Source organism: Pongo pygmaeus, chromosome 1 (assembly GCF_028885625.2).
Source record: "Pongo pygmaeus isolate AG05252 chromosome 1, NHGRI_mPonPyg2-v2.0_pri, whole genome shotgun sequence".
Classification (NCBI taxonomy): Eukaryota; Metazoa; Chordata; class Mammalia; order Primates; family Hominidae; genus Pongo; species Pongo pygmaeus.
The window spans coordinates 83,065,030-83,080,621 of record NC_072373.2 but is presented as its reverse complement, the minus strand read 5'-3'; the positions used below and the strand labels follow the sequence as shown (position 1 = coordinate 83,080,621).

General features: G+C 48.9%; 1 protein-coding gene and 1 long non-coding RNA gene across 2 annotated transcripts in view; one reads left to right on the top strand and one right to left on the bottom strand.

Moving 5' to 3' along the window:
- The first annotated feature begins 2,275 nt into the window (after window positions 1-2,275).
- LOC134737853 (uncharacterized) lies at window positions 2,276-9,827 on the top strand. The gene is made up of 2 exons (XR_010123239.1): window positions 2,276-2,549; window positions 9,592-9,827. It is a non-coding gene; the product is annotated as an uncharacterized LOC134737853 (long non-coding RNA).
- Window positions 2,619-15,592, bottom strand: part of GPA33 (glycoprotein A33) — a 45,235-nt gene continuing 32,261 nt past the window's right edge. The window contains exons 4-7 of the mRNA XM_054452749.1: window positions 14,911-15,066; window positions 5,512-5,631; window positions 4,759-4,894; window positions 2,619-4,249 (exon numbers count right to left, since the gene is read on the bottom strand). Coding sequence (XP_054308724.1) covers window positions 4,117-4,249; window positions 4,759-4,894; window positions 5,512-5,631; window positions 14,911-15,066 — 545 coding nt within the window. The 3' untranslated portion in view covers window positions 2,619-4,116. The remainder of the gene's footprint in view (window positions 4,250-4,758; window positions 4,895-5,511; window positions 5,632-14,910; window positions 15,067-15,592) is intronic.

The window sequence follows — 15,592 nt, the reverse complement described above, 5'->3', positions numbered from 1 at the left end:
TCCCCTCAAGAGGAAAGACCAGTTCCCAGACCTAACAGTTATTTGGAGCTGGAGGAAAGTTTTAGCAAATAAAAAGGCAGTGTATGCATGAGAAAACATGTTGTAGGAAGGGATGACACGGTGAGCTGAGAAAGTGCAGACAAAGGGCCATCACAGACAGAAACCAGGCTGAGTCTTTCTGGAAACCTACCTGAGGAGAGGCAGTCTCGGTGAGCAAACTCAATAGCCAAGCGTCCCCAAAGAGGCCCTCCCCATCGGACCAGACTTACCAATAGGATCACTTCTGCAGATGCCCCGGGCCCCAAGCCAGAATATCCAGGGATGGAGCCAAGACCAGAGAATCTTCCAGAATTTCCACAGGGGATATGACACCTACTTATACAGACTGCCATCAAAGATAAGAGCTCCTTGATGGTAGCTGACTTCTCTTGTTCTGATTCCATGCCCAGTAAGCAACTGAGGGCATAGTGCCCATGGGGTGAGCTGGCCTGGGTCAGGTGGACAGAAAGGCTGGTCTACTTGACAGCTGTAAATAGCAAATTGACATTCTGTGTTGATCCAAATTGCTTAAATTCACTGTGTCTCAGCTTCCTCATCTGTAAAATGGGAATAATAATGGCACTTATCTCATAGTGTGAAGATTATGAGATGTTCTATGGAAAAGGCCTAGAACAGTACCTGGGCCAGAGCAAGTGCTGCTGCTATAAGCATTGTACATCAGGCACTGTGAGCTTGGTTAATGTGACTCTGCATTTGAGAGCTGAGGCCCTGTCACTGTGTCACAAAAGCAGCTTAAGAACAAGACTTTTGGGGAGGGAGAGCATTAGGACAAATATGTAATGCATGTGGGGCTTAAAACCTAGATGACAGGTTGATAGGTGCACCATGGCACATGTATAACCTATGTAACAACCTGCACGTCCTGCACATGTATCCCAGAACTTAAAGTAAAATTAAAAATAAATAAATAAATAAGAAGATCCTGAAGAGTGGCTAATTTACCAAGCTGTATATTAGTTCATGGGTTTCTCTCTGGGCAGCCAGAGTCCCTCCTTAGGTGATAACATGAACACCTAACATTGGCATATGCCCAAGTATTTGAAACTGCGAGTGGGGATTATATGAAAAACTGTCTCAAGTGCCTAATAAGGGTTTATAGTACACAATCTTCCCTCAATTAATGGGTAGCATTTGTCTCTCTTCTAAAATACCATAAAGTCTTTGAACCAGCAGCTGGAAACAATAATTTGGGAAGGGATGCCTGACATTCTAAGGAGACTGTATTGCTGGGCTAATTTTGATTGTATAAGAACCTACAACAGTCTAATTCCCAGAGTCTGTGGACTGAAATAAATTCAGCAGGAAACTGTAGTCTTACTGAGTGATAATGTGATTTGACACCCAAGTAATAGAAACCTGCATTGGAGGACAGAAGAAATGTCAGCACCAGCCCTTTTCCACTTGTAAAACTCCTCCTTCTTCAAGATGCAGCCCAAATGCAACCTCCTCTCTGAAGCTTTCCTGAACTCCCTTAGGCTGAGTTACTCAGGCCCTCCTCTGTGTCCTGTAGCCCCTTCTCTCACTCACATAATTATGTTTCTATGTCTGTGAGCTCCATTAGATTTTAGCTCCTCCTGAATAACAGTGTCTTAGTGACTTTTATATACTCTGCAACCAGCACACTGCTTGGCACATAGTAGATGCTCACAAAATATTTGCTGTTGAATTAATGCAGTGGGTCTCAATTTCCCTCCTTTTCTTCCCTAAGCCTGGAGCTAAGGCAGGTGAACCTTCAGAGTCCTTTGAGGGGCAGAGAGAAGTCAAGTCAAACCTGGGGGAAGGTGGCCACCTCTGCTTCCGTGGCTCCCTCAAGAACATGCTTGTGGAATCTTGCACCGTGAGGACTGGAAGGCACCTCAGAGTATCTAGAGCGCGAGGAGATGTCCTTGGGCAAGATACTGTGATACCAAATGTTATTCATTTAACAAACCTTTGTCAAGGGTCAACATATGCCAGGCCATAAGGAAGCTACAGTTCCTATCCTTACAAATCGTACAGGGTGAGGCAGAGACAGACCTGTACGCAGGTGTAATAGGCACACAGTACTGCATGACAAGTGCTCGGAGAGGAGGGAACACAGGAAAGGACACCGAGGAGCAGACCTTGAATGTCTCACAGGAAAGTCAATGTCAAAGCCAAGAACCCACAGCAGAGCCAAGTTGCCTTGGAGGAGGAAGCGTGACAGTTCTCTGTGACAGAACAAGAGGACTGCCCCGCCCCTTTCTCAGGAGGGGCATCATAGGGAGCAGAACTGGCTAGAGCATTTCCACCATCTTCCTTCAAGCATGTGGACTGACACCCAGGCCTCCTGGTGTCCTGACACTGCAGGCTCCTGGAATATACCTCCACTAGCAGGCAGGAATCTGTCCTATTCCCAGCAACCACTAGAGGCACTGCCTGACCCTACCGCAGCCACAAGCAGAGGGACCCCAAGATTCTCAACTCCGTTACCTTGTCTCACCTCCCCTAGGAAGCAGAAGAGTGCTATGGTGAGTAGAGATGATCCATGAGACCCAAGCTTTATCTTACTGCAAACAAAATCCACATTAAAAAAGAAATAAGAATTTCCACCCACAATTTTATTATTACTGAAAGCATTTGGAATGAAGCAAAGGATTTAACAATATATATATAAATATACATTTTTTTAAAAATCGCAAGTAGACAGTAGATTTATGGAATTATTTTTCTGATCATCCAGAAAAGACAGCAATAGTAAACTGCAGTTGGGCGAGACCAGCCACTGGGCCATGAGACCTAAGCAGCCCTAATGCTGCCTGAGCTCTCAAGAGTAGAAGAAATGCTCGACAAACAGAGGGAGGCTGTGGAAGGGCAGCAGGACAGCCCCACCAGAAAACCAGAGCCCGAATGGGCTGGGCAGGGCCAGGGCTGAGGTATCGGGATGCAGGAACAACCAGGAACCCCGTGTGGGTTGAGGAGACATGCCAATTATTCTGGCCTGGAGAGGAATTACCAGGACACAAGAACTCAGACCATCTGAAAGCAAGCTCTCTTGTGTGTGTTCACTTTAAATCAATTCATGTTTAACTCACTGAATGAATGAATATGTGGGTTCAGGTGGGAATCATCCTTGTGTCTACGATCATCTCAGGGAGACCAGAGAAGGGAAGCCACAACCAATCAAAGCAGTTTCCCCAATTAAGCTTAAGTGCCCACTACGATGGGCACCGGCTACTAGGGCTTCAGGGAAAGCAAAAGCCATGAGGCCCAGGCCCTGCCCCAAGGAGCTGGCACTCTAATACAGTGAGAGGCACTTGCTCAGAAGACTGTGCCTTGTGGCCCATGATTGGATGTGGGACAGAGTAACAGGATTGTTTCCACATATGTGGACAATTAAGGTAGGGTTAGAGAAATCCTTGTGATTTGAGATGGGCCTGGAGGGACAGGTAGGATATTGACAGGCAGAGATGGAAAGTGTGTGGGCAAAAGCTCCCCAGGGCCTGTGCAGCAGGAGTAGGAGGTGGCCTTCCCAGGAGGGTTTGGAACATACTGGCAGCTACGGGAAGTGAGGCTGGAAAGGGAGTGGGAGCTGGAGGCCAGGCCAATGCAGGGCCCCAAGCATACTCACTTATTCTTTCATTCATTCAACAAAAATGTGTGGAGTGCAAACCCTCCACCCCTCCAGGTGCTGGGCACACAGGTGAGCAGGGCAGCCCCCACCCCCCAAGGCTGGCATTGCCTCCCTGGAGAGTTCTGAGTGGGAGCGCCCCATGCTCAGCGCTGTGCTTCCAGGAGCTCTTGCCAACTACGAGGGAAGTGGAGGCTGCAGCCTGGTCTTGAGTGAGGGTCAGGCCCTGCACCAGGTGTCACAGCCGGGAGGGGTTACTTCACAGGACAGTGAGGTCAGCAGGATCAGCACAGGGACCCCCTTACCAGGCCAGCCATGTTCCCCACAGCTGACACTGGGGAAGAAATGTCCCCATCAATGTCTAGGATGGAGGGACAGGAGAACAGGGCTTAGAAAGGAGAAGGGAGGCCAGGAAGCGGGAGAACGAACCCCTAACCCTTCCTCCGCCGCCCTCTGCTGCTGGCCTGTCACTGGTCGAGGTGGTCCGGGGATTCACGCCCAGTGCTCCTCTGCTCTTCTTGCCTGTAGTCATCCTCCTCCTCCCTCTCTCTGGAAAGTTCTCTTAGCTGCTCTGGTGGCTCCTCATAGGCTGCCCGGTTCCTGCAGGGCAGCGGGGGACAGAGGGGAAGGATTTGCTCTCAGGTGGACCCTCAAGGGAGCTGGGCTTCATAAGCATTACAGGAAGAGCAGCCTCCAGACCTCCTCCCCACCCACCAGCTGCAGAGGACACTGGGCTGAAAGGCTGGGCTGAGAGTAAAGGTGCCACAGACTTGTTCCACACATGAGCTGAGGGGATTACAGGAACAGGCTAGCTTTACCAGCCCAAGAGGAACTGGCCCCGCGACAGGGGCTCCAGGCCACACTTGGCTCTAGTCATGCCACAGGAGGCCCAGCCCTGAGCTCCCAGACTGGAAAACCACAGGACTGGGAGGCAGGTCCTGGGGCTGCAATGCACATTTTATGGCTTGGACAGGTCATTGTTTCGTCAGCACAAAATGGGAATGATATACCCCAAGGGGTGCTGCAAGTAGAAGAGGCTGTGAGGAATTGGGATGCTTATTTCCAGTCTCCCCAGACCCTTCCAACAGGCTACCAGCCCAGACACTCACGGCCTTGCATCCTCCTTGTCTTCAGTGTTGTCGTCCTTCCCTCGGCAGCAGCAGCAGTAGATGATGATGCCAATGATAATGAGGGCTGCAACCATGCCCACCGCGATGCCCACATACAGGGCCACGTTCATGGAGGCTGCAAGAGGACAGAGCAGCTGCACTTGCCAAGCTTCTAAGCTAGCTCGGGGACTCCTTCCAGCCAGGGAGCAGCAGCTACCAGCTTCTGGTAACACTCCATGAAAGGCATGGTCTTGGAGGAATGTGACCAGCCATGGCCCAGGAATATTCTTCAGGATGGAGGTGCAGACAGAGACATATGGACCACTTCACATCTTAACACTCTCCGGGCTACCGTGGCTCTGCAAAAGTCCTCAGGTGTCAGCCCGGCCAGCTCATTAAGCTAGATTTGGTGTCTCACCCCAGAAGGACGTGGTCCAGACTCTGCGGCGGCTGCCCTGGACACTTCCTCCATGCCCACCGAGTGGCTCCTAGGCAAGTGGGACTGACAAAGCCTCTGAGTCCTAGAAGTCAGTCCTAGGATCCACTTCCAAACACCAGTGGAACTGGACTGGCCTCAGAGTAAGGGGAGCCTAGGACAGAGTCATCCTGCCTAGGTCACCACAGCTAACCTGCAGGTGCGTGGCCCTAGAGAGGCTCCCCTATTCCTCCTCACGGTGGTCTCAGCTGACTCTCTGGACCCCCACCAGTTATCCTGTGGCCTTTGTCAGCTCTCCCTCCCCAGGCTGCTCTTACGAGATCTGACGGCCACCGTCATGTTGCAGAACTGGGTCCCCGCCTCATTGCTGGAGATACAGATGTAGTAACCCGATGTGTCTGTGGAGATATTCTTCAGGGAGACAGGCTGGCCCGACGCTGCAGGGGAGGGAGAGTCAGGGTGAAGAGAGGCACCACAGTGGAGTGGAGACAGCCAGGAATGGGAGGTCTGGACTCCTAGGGAAGCACAGCCTCTGCCACTGAGCTTCTCCAGGCCAGAGCCCCATCTCCACCTCCAGGGCTGCAGAACGCTTAAACCAGGCAGGGCCCACAATGTGAAGTGCTCAGAATTCAGTCAGGCACCCTGGGTTTGACACCTGGCTCTGCCACTTATTAATTTGTCTTTAGCAAGTAACTCAGCTTCATTCAACCTCCATTTCCTCATCTAAAATCAGAAATAATAGTACCTGCCTCACAGGGTACTTGCAAGCATAAAATGAGGTACTAATAATAAATATAAGCCCGCAACAGAATGCCTGATATGTAGTAAGTGCTCAGGAAACATAATACACATTATGTATTACATGAAAATGCTTTCTAATCAGAAGATATTACTTTTATGATCTTCAGAAACCAAATCTCTTAGTTTAGACTCATATGAAAGAAGCCTTTGGAAATCAAAAACTCTGGATTTCTGCCATGAGAGAGGTGTGTGGGGTGTGTGTGTGTGTGTGTCTGTGTGTTGTGTGGTGTGTGTGGTGTGTCAGTGTGTGTGGTGTGTGGTGTGTCAGTGATGTGCAGCGTGTGTGTGCTGTGCTCTGTGACAGTAGTGTGTGTATGGTATGTGGTGTGTGTGGCATATGTGTGGTATGTGTGTATAGTGTGTGTGATGGGAGTGTGATGTGTGGTGTGTGTATGTGGCATAAGGAATGTGTGTGATATGAGATGTGTATGCGGTGACTGGGTGGTGTATGGTGTGCTGTGCACTATGAGAGTGGTGTGTGTGCATGTAGTGTGTGGTGTGTGTATAAGGAGTGTGTGTGCTGTGTGTGTTTAGTGTGGTGTGTGTGTGTGTTTCTGGGGTGTGTGTGGTATGGGGGTGGTGAATGTGTATTTGTGGTGTGTGGTGTGTGTGTGGTATGTGAATGTGTGTAAAGTGTGGGAGGTATATGTGTGTGGTGTGGGGGGCAGTGAGTGTGTGTGGTGTGTGTAATGTGTATGTGTAGAGTGTGTAGTGTGGTGTGTGTGTGTAGTGTGTGGTATATGTGGTGTGTGTGGTGTGTGTGGTGTGTGTGGTGTGTGTATGGCGTGTGTGTGGCATATGGTGTTTTGGGGGTGCCTGGGTAGAATATGTGTGTGGTATGGGGGGCAGTGTGTGTGTTGTGTGTAGTGTATAGTATGTGAGGGGTGTGTGTATGGTGTGTGTAGTGTGTGTGATACATGTGGTGTGTGTGGTGTGTGTGGTGTGTGTAATATGTGTGGTGCCTGTGGTGAGTGTGTGATGTGTGTGGTGTATGTAGTGTGTATGGTGTGTATGGTGCATGTGTGATGTGTGTGGTGTGTGTGTGGCATGTGTAGTGTGTGGTGCATGTGGTGTGTCTGGTGTGTGGTGTATGTGTGGTGGTGTGTGTAGTGTGTATGGTGTGTGTGGTGAGTATGTGATGTGTGTGGTGTGTGTAGCGTGTGGTGCGTGTAGCATGTGCATGTGGTGTGTGATGTGTGTGGTGTGTGTAGTGCATGTAGTATGGGGTGTGTGTGTGGTGTGTGTAGTTGTGTGGTACATGTGAGTGTATGTTGTGTGTGTGTGGCATGTGTAGTGTGTGGTGCATGTGGTATGGTGTGTGTGTGTGGCAGCATGTGTAGTGTGTGTGGTGTGTGGTATGTGATGTGTGTGGTGTATGGTGTGTGTAGTGTGTGTGGTATGGTGAGTGTGTGATGTGTCTGGTGTGTGGTGTGTGATGTGTGTGGTATGTGGTGTGTGTAGTGTGTGTGGTGAGTGTGTGATGTGTGTGGTGTGTGTAGTGTGTGTGGTATGATGAGTGTGTGATGTGTGTGGTGTGTGTAGTGTGTGTCGTGTGTGATGTATGTGGTGTGTGTGGTGTGTGTATGGCGTGTGTGTGGTGTATGGTGTTCTGGGGTGTCTGAGTGGTATATGTGTATGGTATGGGGGGCAGTGTGTGTGTTGTGTGTAGTGTATAGTATGTGAGGGGTGTGTGTATGGTGTGTGTAATGTGTGTGATGCATGTGGTGTGTGTGATGAGTGTGTGATGTGTGTGATGTGTGTAGTATGTGTGGTGTGTGTGGCGAGTGTGATGTGTGTGGTGTGTGTAGTATGTGTGGTGTGTGTGGCGAGTGTGATGTGTGTGGTGTGTGTAGTGTGTATGGTGCATATGGTGAGTGTGGTGTGTGGTGTGTGTGTGGCATGTGTAGTGTGTGGTGCATGTGGTGTGGTGTGTATGTGGCAGCGTGTGTAGTGTGTGTGGTGTGTGATGTGTGTGGTGTGTGTGTGTGGTGTGTGGTGTGTGGTGTGTGTGTGGTGTGTGTAGTGTGTGTTGCATGTGGTGTGTGTGGTGTGTAATGTGTGTGGTGTGTGGTGTGTGTGGTGTGTGGTGTGTGGTGTGTGTGGTGTGTGTAGTGTGTGTTGCATGTGGTGTGTGTGGTGTGTAATGTGTGTGGTGTGTGTGGCGTGTGTAGTGTGTGGTGTGTGATGTGTGTGGTGTGTGGTGTGTGTGTGGTGGCGTGTGTAGTGTGTGTGGTGTGCGGTGTGTGATGTGTGGTGTGCAGTGTGTGATGTGTGGTGTGTGGTGTGTGTAATGTGTGTGGTGTGTGATGTGTGGTGTGTGTTGCATGTGTAGTGTGGGTGGTATGGGGGGTGGTGAATGTGTGTGCTGTTGGGGTGGGACGGAGGCAGACTGTCTAGACTCTTCCTCTGCATCTGCCGCCACTTGAGCAAGCCATTTAACTTCTTTGAGCTGTAGGCTTCCTCTGGAAAGTAGGAGTGAAAACACCTGATCCTCCTGAATCAAAGAGAACGGGCCAGAATGTCTCATGGAAGACCTTTCCCCTCAATCTATCATCCTATGAATTTCTTCATCTTGAAAGCAAGAGCTTTGTGCTTGGGCATATGTATATGTCCTGCCATGCAAGATGCTTTGTTATAACTGCTATTTTGAGAGGAGCTGGAGACCTACTTCCTCTAATTTTGCTGCAGAGCCAGCCTTGCCTGATCCCTGCTGCCACCAGGTGGTTACACGCCATCCCTAAGAGACGCTCTAAATTGTAAATAGGATCCTGTCACGGCTCTGTTCAGACATTTCAGGGGCTGCCCAGCAACCACTAGAGGTAATCCTCAGTAACAAGTCCAAGCTTCAGGTCACAGATCTGGCCCTGTCAATCATACCAGCTTTGTCTCTTGCCACTTGGTGCTAGGGGCAAAACCAGGGGAGCAGTCCTCTCTCCGCCCCACCGTCACCTTCTTGCAAGATTGCATCTCAAGATTTTCCTTCTCTGGATGTGCTGCTCAGTACACATCCTCAAATGTGATGTTCTCTCATCCTTCCAGCAATCCTCAATATTTCAATCTCCAATTCATGGAGTTAACTGGAGGCTTAAAGAAGTTAAGTGAACTGCTCAAGGTCACAAAATTAAGAAATTATAAAACAGGAACAAAAATCCTGTTTCAGGTCTAGAACTCCCTGGAGCCATTGATAATTTTCTTTTAAAAATGTGTGGCCGGGTGCAGCGGCTCATGCCTGTAATCCCAGCACTTTGGGAGGCCAAGGCGGGCAGATCACTTGGGTCAGGAGTTCGAGACCAGCCTGACCAACACAGTGAAACCCCGTCTCTACTAAAAATATAAAAATTAGCCAGGCATGGTGGTGTGTGCCTCTAGTCCCAGGTACTTGGGAGGCTGAGGCAAAAGAATCGCTTGAACCTGGGTGGTGGAGGTTACAGTGAGCTGAGATCGCACCACTGCACTCCAGCCTGGGCAACAAGGTGAGATTCCATCTCGAAAAATATATATATAAAAATAAAATTTTGTATGATAAAAGCAATGTATGCTCCTTATAATAATTTATAAATGATATAAAACTATTATTTCAATTCAATTCAATACAGAAAATCTTTAGCTGCTGATCACAGCTATAAACGAGATGAAGAGGGTCCCTGTCTTCTTGGTGTTTCCAGTCTCCCAAAGAAGACAGACATGAAACAATGGTGGTTACAGTTCAAGATGGAGATACTATCTGAGCTTATGGCAAGGGGTTTTAATCTCATCCAAAGGGCTAAGGAAAGCCTCTTTAAAGAAGAGAAAACAAATAAAAATCATTCATAATTCCATCACCTATAAATAACACTTTGATTTGGTGCTATTTTCTTTCAGTCTTTTCACTTGTAGTTTCTTCAAATTCTTCCCTTGAACCCCAGGACACTACTCTTTGGATGCTCATTCTTCATAAAATGTGCCCCCTTCTATCCTAGAATTCTACGCCTCAGTATGTTTTCTGGAACATTGTTTACATGTGATATTAATATGCGGCATGGAGAAGGAGTCCCTAAAAAAGCAAGTTTAGGAATCACTGAGTTAGGTTTAAGTAATCTTTCTAAGGGCAGCACTTTCAGAGCTCCTACAATGCTGTTGAGCACTGGGAACTTCTGACAGCGGGGTGTGGTATTCATGCTCTCATTTGCTAAATGAATTGGATTTATTATTTTTAAGAGGCATCCTGAAGGAACACACTTTAGGAAATGCTCTATGGCCCTGGACATGCTTAGGAGGTCTAGAGCTCGTAACAGATTCCCACCACTTAAGAGTGTGAAGCTTGGACTCTGGGTTTAGTGTAGGCAGCACATTGCAGACAGTCAGGACTTTTTTAGTTGTCAGAGTCCAGCTTTGAGCTCTAGGCCTTGTTTACGGTGGGGAACATGGGGTTTCCCAGTCCAATGAGTCAGCGCTATCCTCCCTCAGTTCCCTGATGCAAACGGTGTGCACTGGAAGCTGCTGGGATGAACCAGCGCAGGTCTGGTGCCACAGGACCTTCCTTGATTCCGAGTTGGGGCTCCCAAGCCCCTTTTCCTTCGGAAAGGGACTAGTAATTTCTGATATCCGGAGAAAACTGTTTCCGCTGCAGTGGCGACACCTTGTGGTCAGAAAGGGGAATGCACAGGACGGTCATACGCTTCCCGCCTTCCTCTGCTCCAGCTGTGGAGAGATTCACCTCAAGAGAACCTCCGGTCTCACCAAGACGCTAATGTCACGTTGACAAGATCTAACGTTTCCACATCCCCCCAACCCCTACCCAATCCCGTAGCTTGTCGACAAGCCCCTGCTGCCACCTCTCTCTCACACAGGGCCCTCACGATCCTCCTTGGACTGGTCCCCACCCTTCACAACCTCCTCCCCTTAAGTGCTCCAGGCCCCAGAACTACCCCCTCCCCCACTTCCTTGATATCCAAATTCCTGTTTCTTCAGTGCATGAAACTCAGCTTCCTGGGACACAGCTTACAAAGTCTGTTCAGAGCTATTACACATGGGATCTCCTCTCATCCTGTTCACAGCTTTTGGGGAATCCCAGTTTTTTTCAAAGGGCAGTACTAAGGGTCAGAGAGGCTGTGAGTGACTCACAGCTCCAAAGTGGAGAAGTCAGGACTTCTTGTTTCCTGATTCTGGATTCCCTGTTCTTTTCACTGCTAGCTTGTTTCCACTGAGGGTTTAGTCAAAGGAACGAATCTCTAATGTTGGAAATTGTCTTCAGATGTAGGAGGGCAGAGGTACCCTCCTCTCCAAATTGTCCATGGTAGACTGAAATGTTTTAAAAGCCAGAAATAATTTGGGCTGACCCACAGAGGAAGAAGAATTAGCAGATTCTCTCTCTTTTTATTTATTTTTTGTTTGTTTGTTTTGTTTTTTTAAGACAAGATCTGGCTCTAGTGCCCAGGCTGCAGTGGCACCATCTTGGCTCACTGCAACCTCTGCCTTCCAGGCCCAAGGTTCTTCCCACCTCAGCCTCCCAAGTAGCTGGGACTACAGGCATACACCACCATGCCAGGCTAATTTTTGTATTTTTGGTAGAGACAGGGTTTCACCATGTTGCCCAGGCTGGTCTCGATCTTGAGTACTCCTGTACTCAAGTGATCCACCTGCCTCAGCTTCTCAAAGTGCTGGGATTACAGGCATGAGCCACTGCACCTGGCCAGAATTGGCAGATTCCCCAAGGCTCTGCGAAGCAGAGTGGAAACAAAGGCTTTGAGAACTCCGCCCTCAGCCCACAATGTCTCCAGATGCCAGGGCGTGTTGTTATGGACATTAACCGTATTCTTTTCTGTCACCCCCAGGTCCCCATTCCGACCCAGCAAATCTTAACTAGAGACAGGATAAAGCTTTCACAAATTAAAGCTTTCACAAATTATAGAAGCAATTCTCTTTTCACCTCCTTTCCTGTCTTCAGGATTCTCCCTTTTGGATAATGAAAGAACTAAGTTTTGGCTTCTAACAACCAGAGGAGTCTCCCTGTGGAGGCTGGAGAGAACTGCAGCTGGGCTGTCCCTTTGTGAGGCTCCTCAGAAGGTACCCGTGGCTTACAGGGCGAAGACTAACCTCCCTAGCGTGACGCACAGGCTCCTCATGATTTCTCATCACTGTGTTTCTTAACAAGAGTATCTCCCACCATTCCTACACCTACACATGCACCCTACCCCTTAGCCACACTAGACAGTCATGATTCCTTCCTGTTCTCCATGCCAAGCCTCCTCATCCTTCAGGACCCAACTCAAATAACAGCTAATAATACTTAGCATTAAATGAGTGCTTACTACCTACCAGGCACTGGTCTCGGTGCTTTACATCTACTTTTATTTAATCTTCACAACCCTATGAAGTAAATACTAGCATTGTACCCATTTCACAGACATAGAACCTAAGGCACAAAGAAGCTGAGTCACTTGCCAAGATCATACAGCTAACAAGTGTCCGAGCCAGAAGTCAAGCCCATGGCATGCTCTTAACCACTGTCGACTCCAATACCCACTCCTTGGAGAAACCTTCTTTGATCTTCTTATGCATCTTCTGTGTTACATCACCACTGGGTATAAAGCTATTACAGCATTTGCCACCTGTAACCTTCAGCTTTGGGTCTCCCTATACACACTTTGCTGGAAAGAAGATCAGACACTACCAGTGTCCACAGCACACCTACCATGACCGTGGCTGGAGTCACTAGACTATTCATAGGCCTGAGAGAGGAGGTCACAGAGCCCCAGGAGAGCTGCCAGGTGGTTTCAACAAAAATTCCAGACATATTCGATAAAAAGTTGCCAATGAGAAATATGTAAACACAACTGGAAGCTTGTTGAAAACCTACATTACATTGACCTATTTTAAGTCAGTTCGAGTGGATTCTACTAACTTTTTTTTTTTTTTTGAGATGGAGTCTCGCTCTGTTGCCCAGGCTGCAGGCTGGAGTGCGGTGGCGCGATCTCGGCTCACTGCAAGCTCCGCCTCCCAGGTTCACGCCATTCTCCTACCTCAGCCTTCTGAGTAGCTGGGACTACAGGCGCCCGCCACCATGCCCGGCTAATTTTTTGTATTTTTAGTAGAGACGGGGTTTCACCGTCTTAGCCAGGATGGTCTTGATCTCATGATCCACCTGCCTCAGCCTCCCAAAGTGTCTACTAACTTTTTTAAGAAATCGATTTGCCCCCAAACGAGTGATAAAGCTCTTCCTGGATTGAGTGCACCCCCAATGTGTGCATCCATCCGGCTGGGCTTATCCAGGACACGAGATATTCTTCCCCCCGGTCCTCACCCCCACCCCCGGGCACCTCATCTTCTCAGAAGAGCTGTGTGCCCTGCTGGCTTTGCTTTCCACCTCTGGCCTCCTTTTCCACCTACACTGAATTGAAAGACCTCCCAGAAGCTAAATCTGATGGACACCTTTCAGGCCTTGCCTTTCTTTTTAAAAAATATTTTATTTTTTTATTTTTTTTTATATTTTATTTTATTTTATTTTTATTTTATTTTATTTTATTTTATTTTATTTTATTTTATTTTATTTTATTTTATTTTATTTTATTTTATTTATTTTATTTTATGGCAGGGTCTCGCTCTGTCACCAAGGCTGGAGTGCAGTGGTGTGATCATGGCTCACTGCAGCCTCGACTTCCAGAGCTCAAGCAATCCTCCCACCTCAGCCTTCTGAGTAGCTGGGACTAAAGGGTGAGTCCTGCCATGCCCAGCTAATTTTTTAAAAACTTTTTGCGGAGACAGGGGTCTCACAATATTGCCCAGGCTGGTCTTGAACTCCTAGCCTCAAGTGATCCTCCTGCCTCAGCCTCCCAAAGTGCTGGGATTACAGGCATGAGCCACGGCACCCAGCAAGCCTTGTCTTTCTTGATCCTCAGGAGCAGGGGTGAGCACTAGGGCCCTGGGACTCCACCAGGGTATTTCCACACCCGTTGGGTCCGGGTGTGGAAGGGACGGTAGGACTTTTATGTAGCTCTTTCTTTCTTTTTTTTTTTTTTCAGTTAGTTTCCTGACTGAAAGGTCCAATACCAAGCTGCCCAGTACAAAACTGGTCTCCTGGCAACTATAGCTGAATCCACCATCGCCTCTCCTAAGAAGGTGGGACCCTTACAGCAACATAGTGCTGTAGTTGTGTGGAGCCATAAGAGGGTGGTGTGTCTGGGGCAGTGGGGGTCCATGACGGCTGAGATGGACCGGCCTGGATAAGGAATGGGAAAGTTAAATTCCCCACCTTTGGGTGGAGCTCCCGAGTTAGACTTGGGGTCTCAAATGTATACTTCAGGACACAATCAAATTAAAATCCTACCCATGCTTTTGCACAGAGTGCTTATCAGGGCACGTTCATCCAAGAGAACTGAGGAATGAGGAACAAAGAAAACAAGTTAACATTTACCACGGCTTCCGCTACGCGCTTTACATGAATCATTTTTGTTTCTTGCCGGAACCTATGAGGTAGGTATTATTATAAGAAACCAGTGCTGGCCGGGCGCGGTGGCTCACGCCTGTAATCCCAGCACTTTGGGAGGCTGAGGCGGGTGGATCACCTGAGGTCAGGAGTTCAAGACCAGCCTGGCCAACATGGTGAAATCCCGTCTCTACTAAAAATAGTGGTGGGCACCTGTAATCCTAGCTACTTGGGAGGGTGAGGCAGAAGAATCGCCTGAACCTGGAAGGAGGAGGTTGCAGTGAGCCGAGATCGTGCCAACTGCACTCCAGCCTGGACCACCTGCGAGACTCTGTCTAAAAACAAGAAACCAGTGCTTAGAGAGGTAGGGATATGGGGATAGGGATGGGGTAGGGAAGCAAGCGGCCTTCAGGGGGATCTGATCGGTCAATCCGAGTTGCAGCCCCTAGCCAATCAGCTGCATGTGCTGCACTTTGACGTGGGGCGCCCGCCTTCCCTACTTCCCCCTTACCTGGCTGGGTCAGGGGCTGCTCCTGATTCAGGATGTTGTACCTCTTCCAGCTGTACTGAGGGGTTGGTGAGCCTTCCTTTGATTGGCAGGTCAGCTGGATGTTGTTCCCAATTATGGTCTCTCCCTCGATGATGCATTCTGGTTGGGAGGGTGGCACTATATAGAGGAGAGACCAAAGAGAAGGCATGTGGCAGGTGGGGCTTGGTGACAGCCACCCACCCCTCCCCCCCCCCCATGCACACATACTGCCTTGTTTGTTCGCAGGCAGAAAACTCCATAGTTGAGTAGTGAGATGGAATGCTGTAAAACCAATTCACCCCAATATGCCCTCAGTGGTCTGTCACCATCACAAAGGAGCGGTAAATATGCTGGGAAGCATTGTGGGCCTGCAGTAGCTTTCCAAGGCATGGTTTCATGTGTGCTCTAGTTTACAGTCATGGGATTTTAAAGATAGCGGAACATGGCTGTTAGAAAGATGGGGACGTTTCGGCCAGGCAAGGTGGCTCACGCCTGTAATACCAGAACTTTGGGAGGCTGAGGTAGGTGGATCACCTGAGGTCAGGAGTTCGAGACCAGCCTGGTCAACATGGTGAAACCCCATCTCTACTAAAAATACAAAAAGTTAGCTGGCCATGGTGGCACGCACCTAGAATCCCAGTTACTCGGGAGGCTGAAGCAGGAG